Raw genomic sequence first — 12,744 nt, 5'->3', positions numbered from 1 at the left:
AGCTCTCGCGAGAAGCGGTAGGGGCCGGGTTTCCGGCTATCGCGAGAAGATGGACTAGGCCCGTAACCCGGGATACACTGCAACGGAGGCGGAGTCGCAGGAAACCCCGGGTACGGGGTCCCGGCTACCGGGTCCGGTGTCGAGGGTTGTGAGCCGGGGCACAGGCTGGGGTCGGGTTCCAGGGTCGAGGGTCGGAGTCCGAAGGTCAGGGTCAGGGGTCGTGGTCCAGGTTGGGGGTCGAAGGTCCGGGATCGGGGTCCAGGGTCAGAGTCCCGGTCGGGAGTCTGAGGTCAGGCTCCAGGGCCGCGGTCGGCGCCTGGCAGCCCAGCAGGCCAGACCCCCGCCCGTCCCCCCGCTCCCCGTACAGATCCAGTGTTCCCGGGCAGGTGTGAGCCCGGCAGGAACGAGGTTGGCTCTCGGGGCTGCACCCTGGGCCCGCTGCGAGTGGGCCGTCGTCCGGACAGGTAGGGCGGTGGGCGCACCCCCCTCCGCCCCCCTTGACTCCCCTGCCCCCCCATGCCCCCCTTTGTCCCCTGTGCCTCCCTTGGGCTGCCAGGCCCGTCCCTCCGCCCTCTGTGTCTCCCATGCTCCTCCTCTGACCCTCGGTCCGCCCCCCTCACGCCCCGGGGCCGCCCCCCTTGGCCCTTCAGCACCTCGTTCCACACCCCAGCCTGTCTTCCTCGCACCCTCCTGCGCCCCCCCAAACTCCCGGCCCACCCCCTACTGCACTCCTCAGTGGACCCCCTTCTGCCCTCCTGCGCCCCCCTCGGTACCCCGCCGGCCCCCCCTTTCCCTCCACCCCCCTCCGTGGAACGTGGACGCCCTCATGGTCGGTGCCCTCTCCCCACCCCCCCATCCCCTGCGCAGTGTCCGCTGGCGGCCCCCGAGTTGGTGGTCAGCGGGTGCGGGAGCAGAGTGCCACAGGGACAGGTCTTAGCCTTTCAAATGCCTGGCAACGGAAAAGCCTGTAAAAGCAGCAGCCTCTGGCTGTGGGTAGTACTTTCTCAGGGGGCCAAGGGAAGTTCTATGAAGCTCAGCAGCCCTGTCTAGCAGAAAGGGCTACAGAATTCATTTGTTTTGTTTTTAAATTTAATTGAAACAGCGAAATATAAAAAAGTAGTTTTTGCTTTTAAAAATTATTTAATAACTTAGGAAAAGACACAAAGACGTGGAAATGCCTCGGTATCGTTCCGTGTGTTCCCACACCTGTTGCCAGCCGCTGCTCAGTTTTATACTAACTACTCCATTCCTGGAAACCCTGGTGGCGTAGCGGTTAAGTGCCACGGATGCTAACCAAGGGCTCGGCAGTTCAAATACGCCTAGGCGCTCCTTGGAAACTCCATAGGGCAGTTCTACTCTGTCCTATAGGGTCGCTATGAGTCGGAATCGACTCGATGGCACTGGGTTTTTTTTTCTTTTTAACTCCAGTCCTCAGGACAGTTAGAATTAGACCTCTCTCCTGTCCTGGACAGTGTAGGAGTGTCTCTCTTCTAGCTGCTATAAAGTAAATCATCATGAGTACTTCAGTTGCACTGGCATTTGTCATCTTGCAATGTGAGCTCAGGTTGCCACCTAACTATTCACATCATGCTTTCCTAACTCAGCAAAATGGCACAATTCTGGTTTGCTTAGTTATTCAAAGAGGGATTTTGATCTTTTCCAATCAGAAAGGAGTGAATTTCTCTTTCTGAAAACACACACACACACACAAACACACGAGAAAAGATCCAGATGGAAATATACTGTTTTAACAGCAGTGCCTCTTGAGGAGCAGAGAACATATATATATATATATTTTGTGTATATTTTTCAATTTTCTACAATTTATATATACTGCTTCTGCATTGGTAAGAAAAGTATTAGTCTTCAGTTTATCTAAGGTACCACCTACTTTGTGTTTATTGACTTAATTTTAAAACAAAAGTAGCTCTCAGTGCCTTCTCCCTGCATTTGCTTGAACTGCTAACGTAGTACTAAATATAATAAAAAATTAGTTTATCCTGTAGACTTATTCCTATGCATGTTGTTAAAATAAAAGCAATATTAAGCCAATGATAGGAATTGGTTGATTTTATTTGTGGGTTGGGCAGCACTCTTGACTAAAAAAAAAAAAAAAGGAATACTCTGGAGAAGAAAGATTTTTTAAGGCTTATATATCTCAGTGGAAAGAGGGTCAGAATAGGATTTAAAAAATAACTTGTGGATATGTATGATTTTATGCAACATTTCTTGAAAAATAAGTTAAATAATCAATGACTGACCTTAAAGCATAGCTTTTCATCTAACCTTTCATGTTGCTGTTGTGAGTTTGTTTGTCATATTTGGCAAATCTGGTTCAAAAGATCTCTTTAAAGTGCTAAAAAGCAAAGATGTCACCTTGATGACTAAGGTGTACCTGACCTAAGCTGTGATATTTTCACTTGCCTCATATATATGCAAAAGCTGACAATGAAAAAGGAAGACCAAAAAGGAATTATCCAAGTTGTTGTGCTGGTGAAGAGTACTGAATATACCACAGACTGCCAGAAGAACAAACGAATCTGTCTTGGAGGAAGTGCAGCCAGAATGTTCCTTAGAAGCCAGTTTGGTGAGACTTCGTTTTGCATACTTTGGACGTGTTTTCAGGAGGAATCAGTCCCTGGAGAAGGACATCATGCTTGGTAAGGTAGAAGGTCAGTGAAAAAGGGGAAGACCCTTAAGGGATGGATTGACACAGGAACTGCAACAGTGGACTCAAACTTAGCAACAATTGTGAGGATCGCACATGACCAGGCAGTGCTTCGTTCTGTTGTCTATATGGCCACTGTGAGTCAGAGCTAACTTGAAGGCACATGACCAGGCAGTGCTTCGTTCTGTTGTCTATACGGCCACTGTGAGTCAGAGCTGACTTGAAGGCACATGACCAGGCAGTGCTTCGTTCTGTTGTCTATATGGCCACCGTGAGTCAGAGTTGACTTGAAGGCACATGACCAGGCAGTGTTCCGTTCTGTTGTCTGTACAGTCACTGTGAGTCAGAGCTGACTTGAAGGCACGTGACCAGGCAGTGCTTCGTTCTGGTGTCTATACGGCCACTGTGAGTCAGAGCTGACTTGAAGGCACATGACCACAGCAGCAGCAACGATACATGCACACGAAAGCTGAATAGTGAAGAAGGAAGACAGAAGGATTGAGGCGTTAGAATGGTGGCGTTGGTCAAGAACATCAGATACCTCGCGGACTGGCAAAAGAACGAAAAAAAAAAACAGTCCTAAAAAAATTACAACCAGAACGTTCCTCAGGAGGGAGATGGCAAGACTTTGACTTGCTTACTTTGAACACATCATCAGGAAAAACCAATTGCTGTAAAAGGACGTTATGCTTGGTAGAGGGGCAGGAAAAACAAGGGAAACCGTCAATGAGATGGATGGACATAAAAGCTGAAACAATGGATTCAAATAATACGTTGTCTGATTTCTTGACTGCTGCTTCTGTGAATGTTGATTATTGATCCAAGTAGGATGAAATCATTGACAATTCAGTTTTTTTTCCATTTATAATGATGTTGTTTATTGGTGCAGTTGTGAGGATTTTTCTGTAGTGTTTGTAGGTCTAACTATCATCCAGGATCAGGAAGCTTTCTTAAACAACACAGACATGGAAACAAGTGGGGTGCACCAGGATTGCTGTTCTCTTCCCAAAGAATCACAGAGAGCCCACTTCCCAGCCTTTCTGACTTTGCTTACACTTTGCTCAGAGTTTGGAATGCAGGGCCAAAGGACCCTCTGAGTTCACAGCCCCCGAGTTCCCTCTGATTTTAAATGTGAGTGTGCAATGACTCTACTGCGTGAGCAATGAATTCTGAAGTCCGTGAGTACGTGGACAGACTTTAGTGTTGTAACCAAGTGACAGGTTAGAGGATTACCATGCAGCAAAATAAGGGCTGGAAACCCTTATTTTGGGCGTAGTGGTGGTGTAGTGGTTAAGAGCTACAGCTGCTAACCAAAGAGTTGGCAGTTCAGATCCGCCAGACGCTCCTTGGAAACTATATGGGGCAGTTCTACTCTGTCCTATAGGGTTGCTATGAGTTGGAATTGACTCGACGGCACTGGGTTTGGTTTTGGGTTAAAAAAAGGGCTAACGTTTATAGGGAGTCCCTCACTTACGACATATTTGAGTTAGGATGAACTGTGCTTACAACCTTTTTTTTTTTTTTTTTGGTACATCTTATCGTTACTAAAGTCAGGAAAGGTGTGTGTCAGGGTTGTACCCTTTCACAGTACTTATTCAACCTGTATGCTGAGCAAATAATCTGAGAAGCTGGACTATATGAAGAAGAATGGGGCATCAGGATTGGAGGAAACCTTATTAACAACCCGTGATATGCAGATGACACAACCTTGCTTGCTGAAAGTAAAGAGGACTTGAAGCACTTACTGATGAAGATCAAAGGCCACAGCCTTCAGTTTGGATTACACCTCAACATAAAACAAAAATCCTTACAACTGGACCAATAAGCAACATCATGATAAACAGAGAAAAAATTGACGTTGTCAAGGATTCGTTACTTGGATCCACAACCAATAACCATGGAAGCAGCAGTCAAGAAATTAAACAATGCATCGCATTGGCCAAATCTGCTGCAAAAGACCTCTTTAAAATGTTAGAAAGCAAAGGTGTCACTTTGAGGACTAAGGTGCACCTAACCCAAGCCCTGGTCTTTTTAATTGCCTCAAACGCATGCAAATACTGGGCAATAAAAAAGGAAGGCGGAAGAGGAATTGATATATTTGAATTGTGGTGTTGGTGAAGAATATTGAATATTCCATGGACTGCCAGAAGAACGAACAAATTACCCTTAGAAGAAATACAACAAGAGCGTTTATTAGACGCAAGATGGAGAGACTTCACCTAATTTACTTTGGACAAGTCGTCAGAAAAGACTGATCGATAGGAAGGGACATTATGTTTGGTTAAGTAGAGGGTCAGCAAAATCAAGGGAGACCCTCAATGAAGTGGATTGACACAGTAGCTGCAATAATGGATTGAAACATGGCAATGATCATGAAGATGGCGCAGGAACTGTCAAACGTTTCATTGATAAGGTCACCATGAGTTAAAACTGACTCATTGGTAACTAACAACAACGAAGATTTTTTAATGCTTTCCTTTCCTAATTCTTAGCATTGTATCTACATGAAAACAAGATCTATATTAATTTTATGTAGTATAAGAAATTATAGAAAACATTCCACTTCTATTTTTACATTACGTGAAAGACACTTTCTAGTTGCTATTTAAGAAATACTGTTTTTCCCCATCTTGCCATAGTTCACGTATTGTATTATATTTGGTGCCTTCTATTGGACATGGATGGATGGGAGGATGGTTGGATGGGGACATAAAGTATAAAGTGGGTCCAATTTATTTTCAGAAATAATCGAATTACTACAATTTAAAGAAGATCGCCATTTTGTGCCTTAGTTTGGATGAAGACACATGTGCAGACACAGCCACTAGTGGGCAGTAGTAACTGACTGGAAATCTTTCCAAGTGTGGGGGGAAAGCTCTTCCTTCAGGAAGAACAAACTTGAACTTTCTCTAGATCCCCTCCCCCCACCTTCCTACATCATCATTTCTCCAGCCTTTGTTGGCCGGATGCAAAAACTGGAGCGTACGAGAAACAGAATAAAGGAACCAGTACACCCCGAGTGCTGGGAAAATGATGGCTCACAGTCTGTGTCACAGGACTGAGAGGAATTGAAGGCTTTCTACTTTCAGGACAACTAGAATTCGTTAATATCACATGCTAGTAAAATTTTCCTGATGATAATTTAAAAATGGTTGGACCAGTACATTATCAGGGAACTGCAGAAATTCAAGCCAGCTCCAGAAAAGGACGTAGAACAAGGAATATCATTGCTGATGTCAGATGGGTTTTGGCTGAAAGCAGGTTACCCCAGAAAGATATTTATCTGTGTTTTATTGACTATGCAAAGGTGCTTGACTGTGTGGATCATAGCTAAAGAATAGAAATTCTAGAACACTTAATTTTGCTCATGCAGAACCCTTACATAGACAAAGAGGCTGTTGTTGGAACAGAACAAGGGGATGCTGTGAGGTTTAAAATCAGGAAGGATGTACGTCAGGGTTGTATCCTTTACCATACTCAATCTGTATGCTGAACAAATAATCCAAGAAGCTGGACCATATGAAGAATGGGGCATCAGATTTGGAGGAAGACTTGTTAACAACCTGTGCTATGCAGATGACACAACCCTGCTTGCTGAAAGTGAAGAGGATTTGAAGCACTTCCTGATGAAGATCAAAGACCACGCCTTCAGTATGGATTACACATCAACATAAAGAAAACCAAAATCCTCACAACTGGTCCAATAAGTAACATGATAGATGGAGAAAATATTGAAGTTGTTAAGGATTTCATTTTACTTGGATCCACAATCAGTGGCCATGGAAGCAGCAGTCAAGAAACCAAATGATGTATTGCATTGGGCAAATGTGCTGCAAAAGACCTCTTAAAAGTGGTAAAAAGCAAAGGTGTCACTTCAAGGACTAAGGTGTGCCTGTTCCAAACCATGGCATTTTCTGTCACCTCACATGCGTGCAAAACCTGGAGAATGAACAAGAAAGACCAAAAAAGAATTGACACCTTCGAATTGTGGTGTTGGCGAAGAATATGGAATACACCGTGGACTGCCAGAAGAACAAACAAATCTGTCTTGGAAGAAAGACGGCCAGAATGCTCCTTAGAAGCGAGGATGGCCAGACTATGTCTCGTGTACTTTGGACATGTTATGATGTCCCTGGAGAAGGACATCATGCTTGTAAAGCAGGGGGTCAGTGAAAATGAGGAAGACCCTGAGGAGTTAGATTGACACAATGGCTGCAACAGTGGGCCCAGACATAGCGAGAACTGTGAGGATGGTGCAAGACCACGCAGTGTTTCTTCCTGTTGTCCATGGAGTTGCCATGTGTCCAGGCTGACTGGATGGCACCTAACAACAACCGAATTCATTTCAGTAATTATTCTCCTGTTTTAAAATAAAGGAATGGAGGTGACCATCATATTCTCTGGGGCAATAAATATTCTAATGCTTTTTAAGTCAATATGGGCCAAGTGTTTTTGGACCAAATAAGGACAAAACAAAACACACCCAGTCACCATGGAGTTGATTTCCGACTCCTGGCAACCTTGCGTGTGTGAGAGAACTGCTCCACAGGGTTTTCAGTGACTGATTTCGTGAATGTAGATCATCAGGCCTTTCTTTCGAGGGAACTCTGAGTGGACTCGAACCTCCAGCCTTTGAGTTAGCCACTGATTCAGTTAACCATTTGCACCACCCAGGGGCAAATAAGGAAAAGATGGTGTCAATTCCTGGTTTCCACATTTGTGCTCCTTTTCCCAGTGGTCTCCTTGTGCATGTGAGGCAGCACAGGAGGCTTTACACAGTGTGGTTCCGTTGACTCGAGGGGAACTGTAGGGGGTGTGTTGCATAAGGGGCAGTACCTGCAGTCAGCAGACACCTTGACATGCCCCGTCTGTTGTTTCCTTGTGATGGTGCCTGTGTGACGGCATCCCATATCTTTTTTATCTTAGAGTGCTTTACTGTTCATTTTCACCATTGCAATGCAATACGGTCATCCATTATTTCAGACTCTTGAAGATCACAGAGAGCCTAAAAAGCCCCAGAGAGCTTAAAAAAGAGAATCCTCACCAAATCCAAAGGCAGGAGGACTGGAACCAGATGCTGGAAAAGTAGTGTTCCTCCTCTCACTTCTTTGCTCCCCCTGCAGACCAGCATCCTCTGCCCAGGGCCCAGGCCAGGATAAGGCTCCCCCAGCCTTGAGACCTCAGGATACTCATCCTCAACCTGCTTCCTTCCTGAGGAGGGTCTATTGCCCAAAGAAGAGAGAACCACGGTGATTTAGGGAAATAATCCACTGGGTGTCCACGGCAGATTGTGGTTTTAGGATTTACCTGATCTTGCTCTGTCCTGCATGTGCGAGCCCATTTGAAAGAGCCTTGAAGAAGGGAGGGATAAAGCTGGTGACTGATGGGTGTGAGGGCAAACAAAGGAAGGAGTTGACACCCACTCGGGAACCAGGGACATAGTTGTGCTATCAGGAGGGAAACGGAGATAGAATAGGAAGCAGAGTCTAGGGGAAGTTGAGGGGAGTGGCTGAAGATTGTGTAATCATCTTCCATTGTTTGAGTGGTTCTCCATTCAAGCCTGCTGAGGCAGAGTCTGATGAGCTTTCAGGTTTGGCAGTCAGACCATTGCAGTAGCCGTCTTTCCTCCCAGGCTGGGTATCTCTTGATTCTGACCACCTTGTACATGACTGCCAGATTAATAGCCAGTTTTTCTAAATGGCAACTATAATTTTCTCACCTCTGTTCAAAACCATTGATAGATACATTTAGATATGTCTACTTGGTCTACTGCTGTTTGCCTGTCCTGCCTGCTTCCCAGTGATCCATAGCATCTTCCCCACGTCTCTCTCTCCCCTATCTCTGCTGACTGTCTCCACCGTCCTCCTCAATATTAATTGCTACTTTTCCCAGGAAGCCTTTCCAGATCTCTGTGAAGGGAGTTAATGGCTCCTTCCTTTGAGTCCACGTGTGCAATGGTTGGTGTAGTGTCAGAACCTGTCTAACTTTTGGGGGGATGATGACAAGGGTCGGCCCAAGGCTGATTGCCATGAGGTGGACGTCAGGCATACCTCTACTCTCCAACCTTTTACCAACTCTGACACCACCCGCCCCTCCCACAGACTCTACCTCTTTTCTGAGCTTGATAATCTGTTGCAGTGGCTACACAGGACTCACAGACCATACTTAGAGTTAAGTGGTTTATCAAGGAAGTAACAGGGCACAACTGGCACAACTTGGGATCAGGTTCAACAGGCTCTACAACTCAGGATCAGGAAGCATGTAGGCAAAGTCTCCTGCTTCAGTGCAGGACAGCTCTCTCAACTCCTTTAGGCCTTGGAGGGCTCCTCTCAGCTCCCTCAGGACAGGCCTCCTCTTGGCTCTGCTGTCCGTCACTACTGTCTTTGCTGCTGGGTCCCTTCTGTTACAGCCCTTGACCCAGGTTACAGCTCTTTTAGAGGTGCCTTGCCTTCTTTCTCTCTGTTTCTCTCTTACCTTTCCTCTTTTCTGCTTCCTCCTGCTTCCTTTATGCCTTCTTCTTTCTGTGTCTAAAACCTCCGGGGTGGGGGTGGGGGTCAGCTGCATATATACAAAACTTCTTGTCAATTTCAAGACTTGGCCTCACCCAGCAGGGGGCCACAGACTGATCAATCCTGTCTCCGTTGGCCACAGACAGTTCATTTGCATAGTAAGCATGAAGGGCTACAACTCACCTCATTTCCATAGTCATTGACCAGTCCCTGCAAGATGCATAAAATAGACCAATCACAGGGCAGGCTGCAGCCCAGGGCCAGACAAAAAGTATCAAACCGCAAGTTGTGTACAGCTTACCCAGGAAGTGTCAGTCAGCCTGGACAAAAGTAACACATCCTCTGGGGTCGAAAACTAGGGCAAAGGTGACTCTCCTCAGGGCTTAGGGGAGAATCTCTCAAGCTGTTTTTCCAAAGAACCAAGAAGAAAGGCCAGATAAAGGAACTCATTTCGCCACAGTGCATAGGTGTTGTGTGTGACCAGGTCGTGAGGGCTTTTGCTTACCTTTGTTCAGCCATCCAGTTTATCAGCAGACCATCTTGGCTGTGTTTTCAAAATGGGTCTTGGGATTAGTGATTACATATTATGAAGTTATTAACTGAAAATGGAATAAAATTCTTAAATGTATCAACTTTTTAATTAATTTATACATATAAGGCATAGCTAGTGAATCTCTGATTATATAATCCAAGGTAATTTAGCTTTCATGGCATAGAATGTTGTGAAATAGTTGAAAAAGCCCCAGATTAGCAGTTAGAAGACCTGGATTTATATTGCAGTTTTCCATCAACTAACTAATTTGCTTTGGTCAACTTAGAAAATAACTTCGTATCTTAATCATGGATAATAGTAATCAATTTCAGTAACAGAGGCAGGCAGTCTCCGAGCCCAGCCCTTCTGAGAGACACCTGCTCTGGTTTATCCCCCTACATTGAGCAGGATAAGCTGCACATTCTTCTCGAATTGTCCTTGACAAGATGACCACAAATGAGGCCGTAGATGGCCTCAACCCACCTTTGGGCAGAGACTTAGCATCCTAGTGAAAGAAAATCAACCTGTTCCTCTACCCTGGCGATCGAACGCCTGTCTAAAGAAAATGCGTAGTCATCCCCAAGCTCTGAGCACCTGTGTAAAGTTCAATCTTGAATATTTGTGATGAATTTGCATTTCCTTGTCTGCTCTCTGTAAAAGCCCACCTCCACAAGCTTCCTGCTAGCAGTCTTGGAGGTAGCAACCCTGACTGCTCCTTTCCTTGTACAATGAAATAAAGGCATCTTTCTGATTTTCCTCTTTATTGGCTATAATAAGTCACTCTGAGCAAAACCTGGGTTTTTCACTCAGCAGCCTAACTACCTTTTGAACTCTTTATTCGGTACCAGTACTGGACCAATACCTTATATATTGTCATTTAGTCTGTGAGGTCGTTATTCTCCACTTCACGGATGTGCAAACAGGCCCAGAACATTGAGTGAGGATCCTGGTACCTGAACCCACACTGTTGAATTCGAAGGAAAAAGTTGTGTGTGGGATCTCTCGTACTGCTTGTGTTGTTGTTTTTATTCGGGGTGGAGGGGTAAGTAGGTTGATACGATGTGTTGTGTGTGTGCGATCATGCTGTAATTATGAATAAATTACATAGATTGTTAAATAGATTGACTCTTATGTCCTATTCATATGTACTTTGCACTGTCAGATTGAAGATGGATGGACCACAAAACGTCTCCAGTGGTGACGGCTGCGTAGGGGATGTAGTTACAGAAAAGTACGTGGTGGAATCCACGGAATATGCCTCGCACGTTCAGCTGGCCTGCAGTGAGCCTTACTGTGCCTTTCCTCTAAATGGACATGAGCTTTGTGTTTGGAATGCCAGGAGTCCTTCTGACCAGGTATTCTGAAACGTTGCATGCGTTTCTCATTGAGCCTAGTGACACAAAGGGCCTTGTCCTCCTTCCTTCCTTCCTTCCTTTAATGCTGTTTGGGTGATACTGCCGCTTGAAGGATTCAGCCACCACCATGGAAGAAAGAAGTTAACAAAACAAAACATTATATTACATTTTGATATTTAGAAAATAAACAGTCTGGAATTATTTTATTTTAAAACAATTCTCCTTCGGTAAGAACATGAGCCAGTAAAATGTTCATCTGGACACGACTTTCTAATACAATGATTCTTTAAGAAAGTTTATTATGTGTGTTGTGGAATCTTTTATGTCAAACTGAAAAGAGCTTTAAAGACATTGTTAGTTTTCATTCTGACACTTATTTCATGATTTGTACAATTACCTGGAGACTCTTAATGCAAACCATTTTTGATGTACAAAATAGAAAAGTAAATCTTCTTAAGACTTTTTGTTACAAGTATAATTTTTATCTTCTTTTTTGGGCTTTAGGATTTTGAGAGTAGTGATTACAGGCCATAAGAACCAGCTACCTTTGCTTTGAATTTTTCTTTAGCCTTCAGTCTTACTGCAGGCCACTCTACTAGTAGTAGAAGCCGCTCATCACAGTCAACGGGGAATCCAGGGCTTTGATTTTTTCCCTGAGTTAAGAGATTTCATGTATTTCTTCAGCACAACTTTACTGATAATTGACTCCTAAGTTCAGATCTCCAGCTTGATCACTCTAACTTTTTGGAAAAATGAAGTATATTGTACTTAGAAAAAAGTGTCCCAGGTATCAAGTGTTCATTGTAATGAGTCACCACAAAGAGAACATACATGTGGGTAGCTGTAACCCAGGCTATGCCTCTCTCAGTCAGTACCCTCCTCTCCCACAGGACACTGTCTTAATTTCCAATACCACAGGTTAGTTTTGCTTATGTTTGAACTTCATTTTTGTGGAATCCTATGGTATGCATTCTTTTGGCTGGTTACTCCCATTCACGTTGTTGTTGTTGTTGTTAGGTGCCATCGAGTCGGTTCCGACTCATAGTGACCCTGTGCACAACAGAATGAAACAGTGCCCAGTCCTGCGCCGTCCTTAAAATCGTTGTTATGCTTGAGCCCGTTGTTACAGCCACTGTGTTAATTCACCTTGTTGAGAGTCTTCCTCTTTTCTGCCAACCTTGTGCTTTGCCAAGCATGATGTCCTTCTCCAGGGACTGATCCCTCCTGACAACATGTCCAAAGTATGTAAGACACGGTCTCGCCATCCTTGCTTCTAAGGAACGTTCAGGTTGTATTTCTTCCAAGACAGATTTGTTCGTTCTTTTGGGAGTCCATGGTATATTCAATATTCTTTGCCAACTCCACAATTCAAAGGCATCAATTCTTCTTTGGCCTTCCTTATTCATTGTCCAGCTTTCACATGCATATGATGCGATTGAAAATACCATGGCTTGGGTCAGGCACACCTTAGTCTTCAAGGTGACATCTTTGCTCTTCAACACTTTAAAGAGGCCTTTTGCAGCAGATTTGCCCAATGCAATGTGTCTTTTGATTTCTTGACTGCTACTTTCGTGGGTGTTGATTTTGGATCCAAGTAAAATGAAATCCTTGACAACTTTAGTCTTATCTCCATTTATTGTGATGTGGCTTATTGGTCCAGTTGTGAGGATTTTTGTTTTC

The 12,744-nt window shown here is 44.6% G+C and overlaps 1 protein-coding gene across 2 annotated transcripts in view; it reads left to right on the top strand.

The window, feature by feature from the left end:
• The first annotated feature begins 834 nt into the window (after positions 1–834).
• Positions 835–12,744, top strand: part of WDR27 (WD repeat domain 27) — a 133,739-nt gene continuing 121,829 nt past the window's right edge. For both annotated transcript variants that reach the window (XM_064293376.1, XM_064293382.1), the window contains exon 1: positions 835–11,064. In XM_064293376.1, the coding sequence (XP_064149446.1) occupies positions 10,801–11,064 (264 nt within the window). In that variant the 5' untranslated portion in view covers positions 835–10,800. The remainder of the gene's footprint in view (positions 11,065–12,744) is intronic.

Source organism: Loxodonta africana, chromosome 1 (assembly GCF_030014295.1).
Source record: "Loxodonta africana isolate mLoxAfr1 chromosome 1, mLoxAfr1.hap2, whole genome shotgun sequence".
Classification (NCBI taxonomy): Eukaryota; Metazoa; Chordata; class Mammalia; order Proboscidea; family Elephantidae; genus Loxodonta; species Loxodonta africana.
This window is presented reverse-complemented; position numbering and strand designations above follow the sequence as displayed.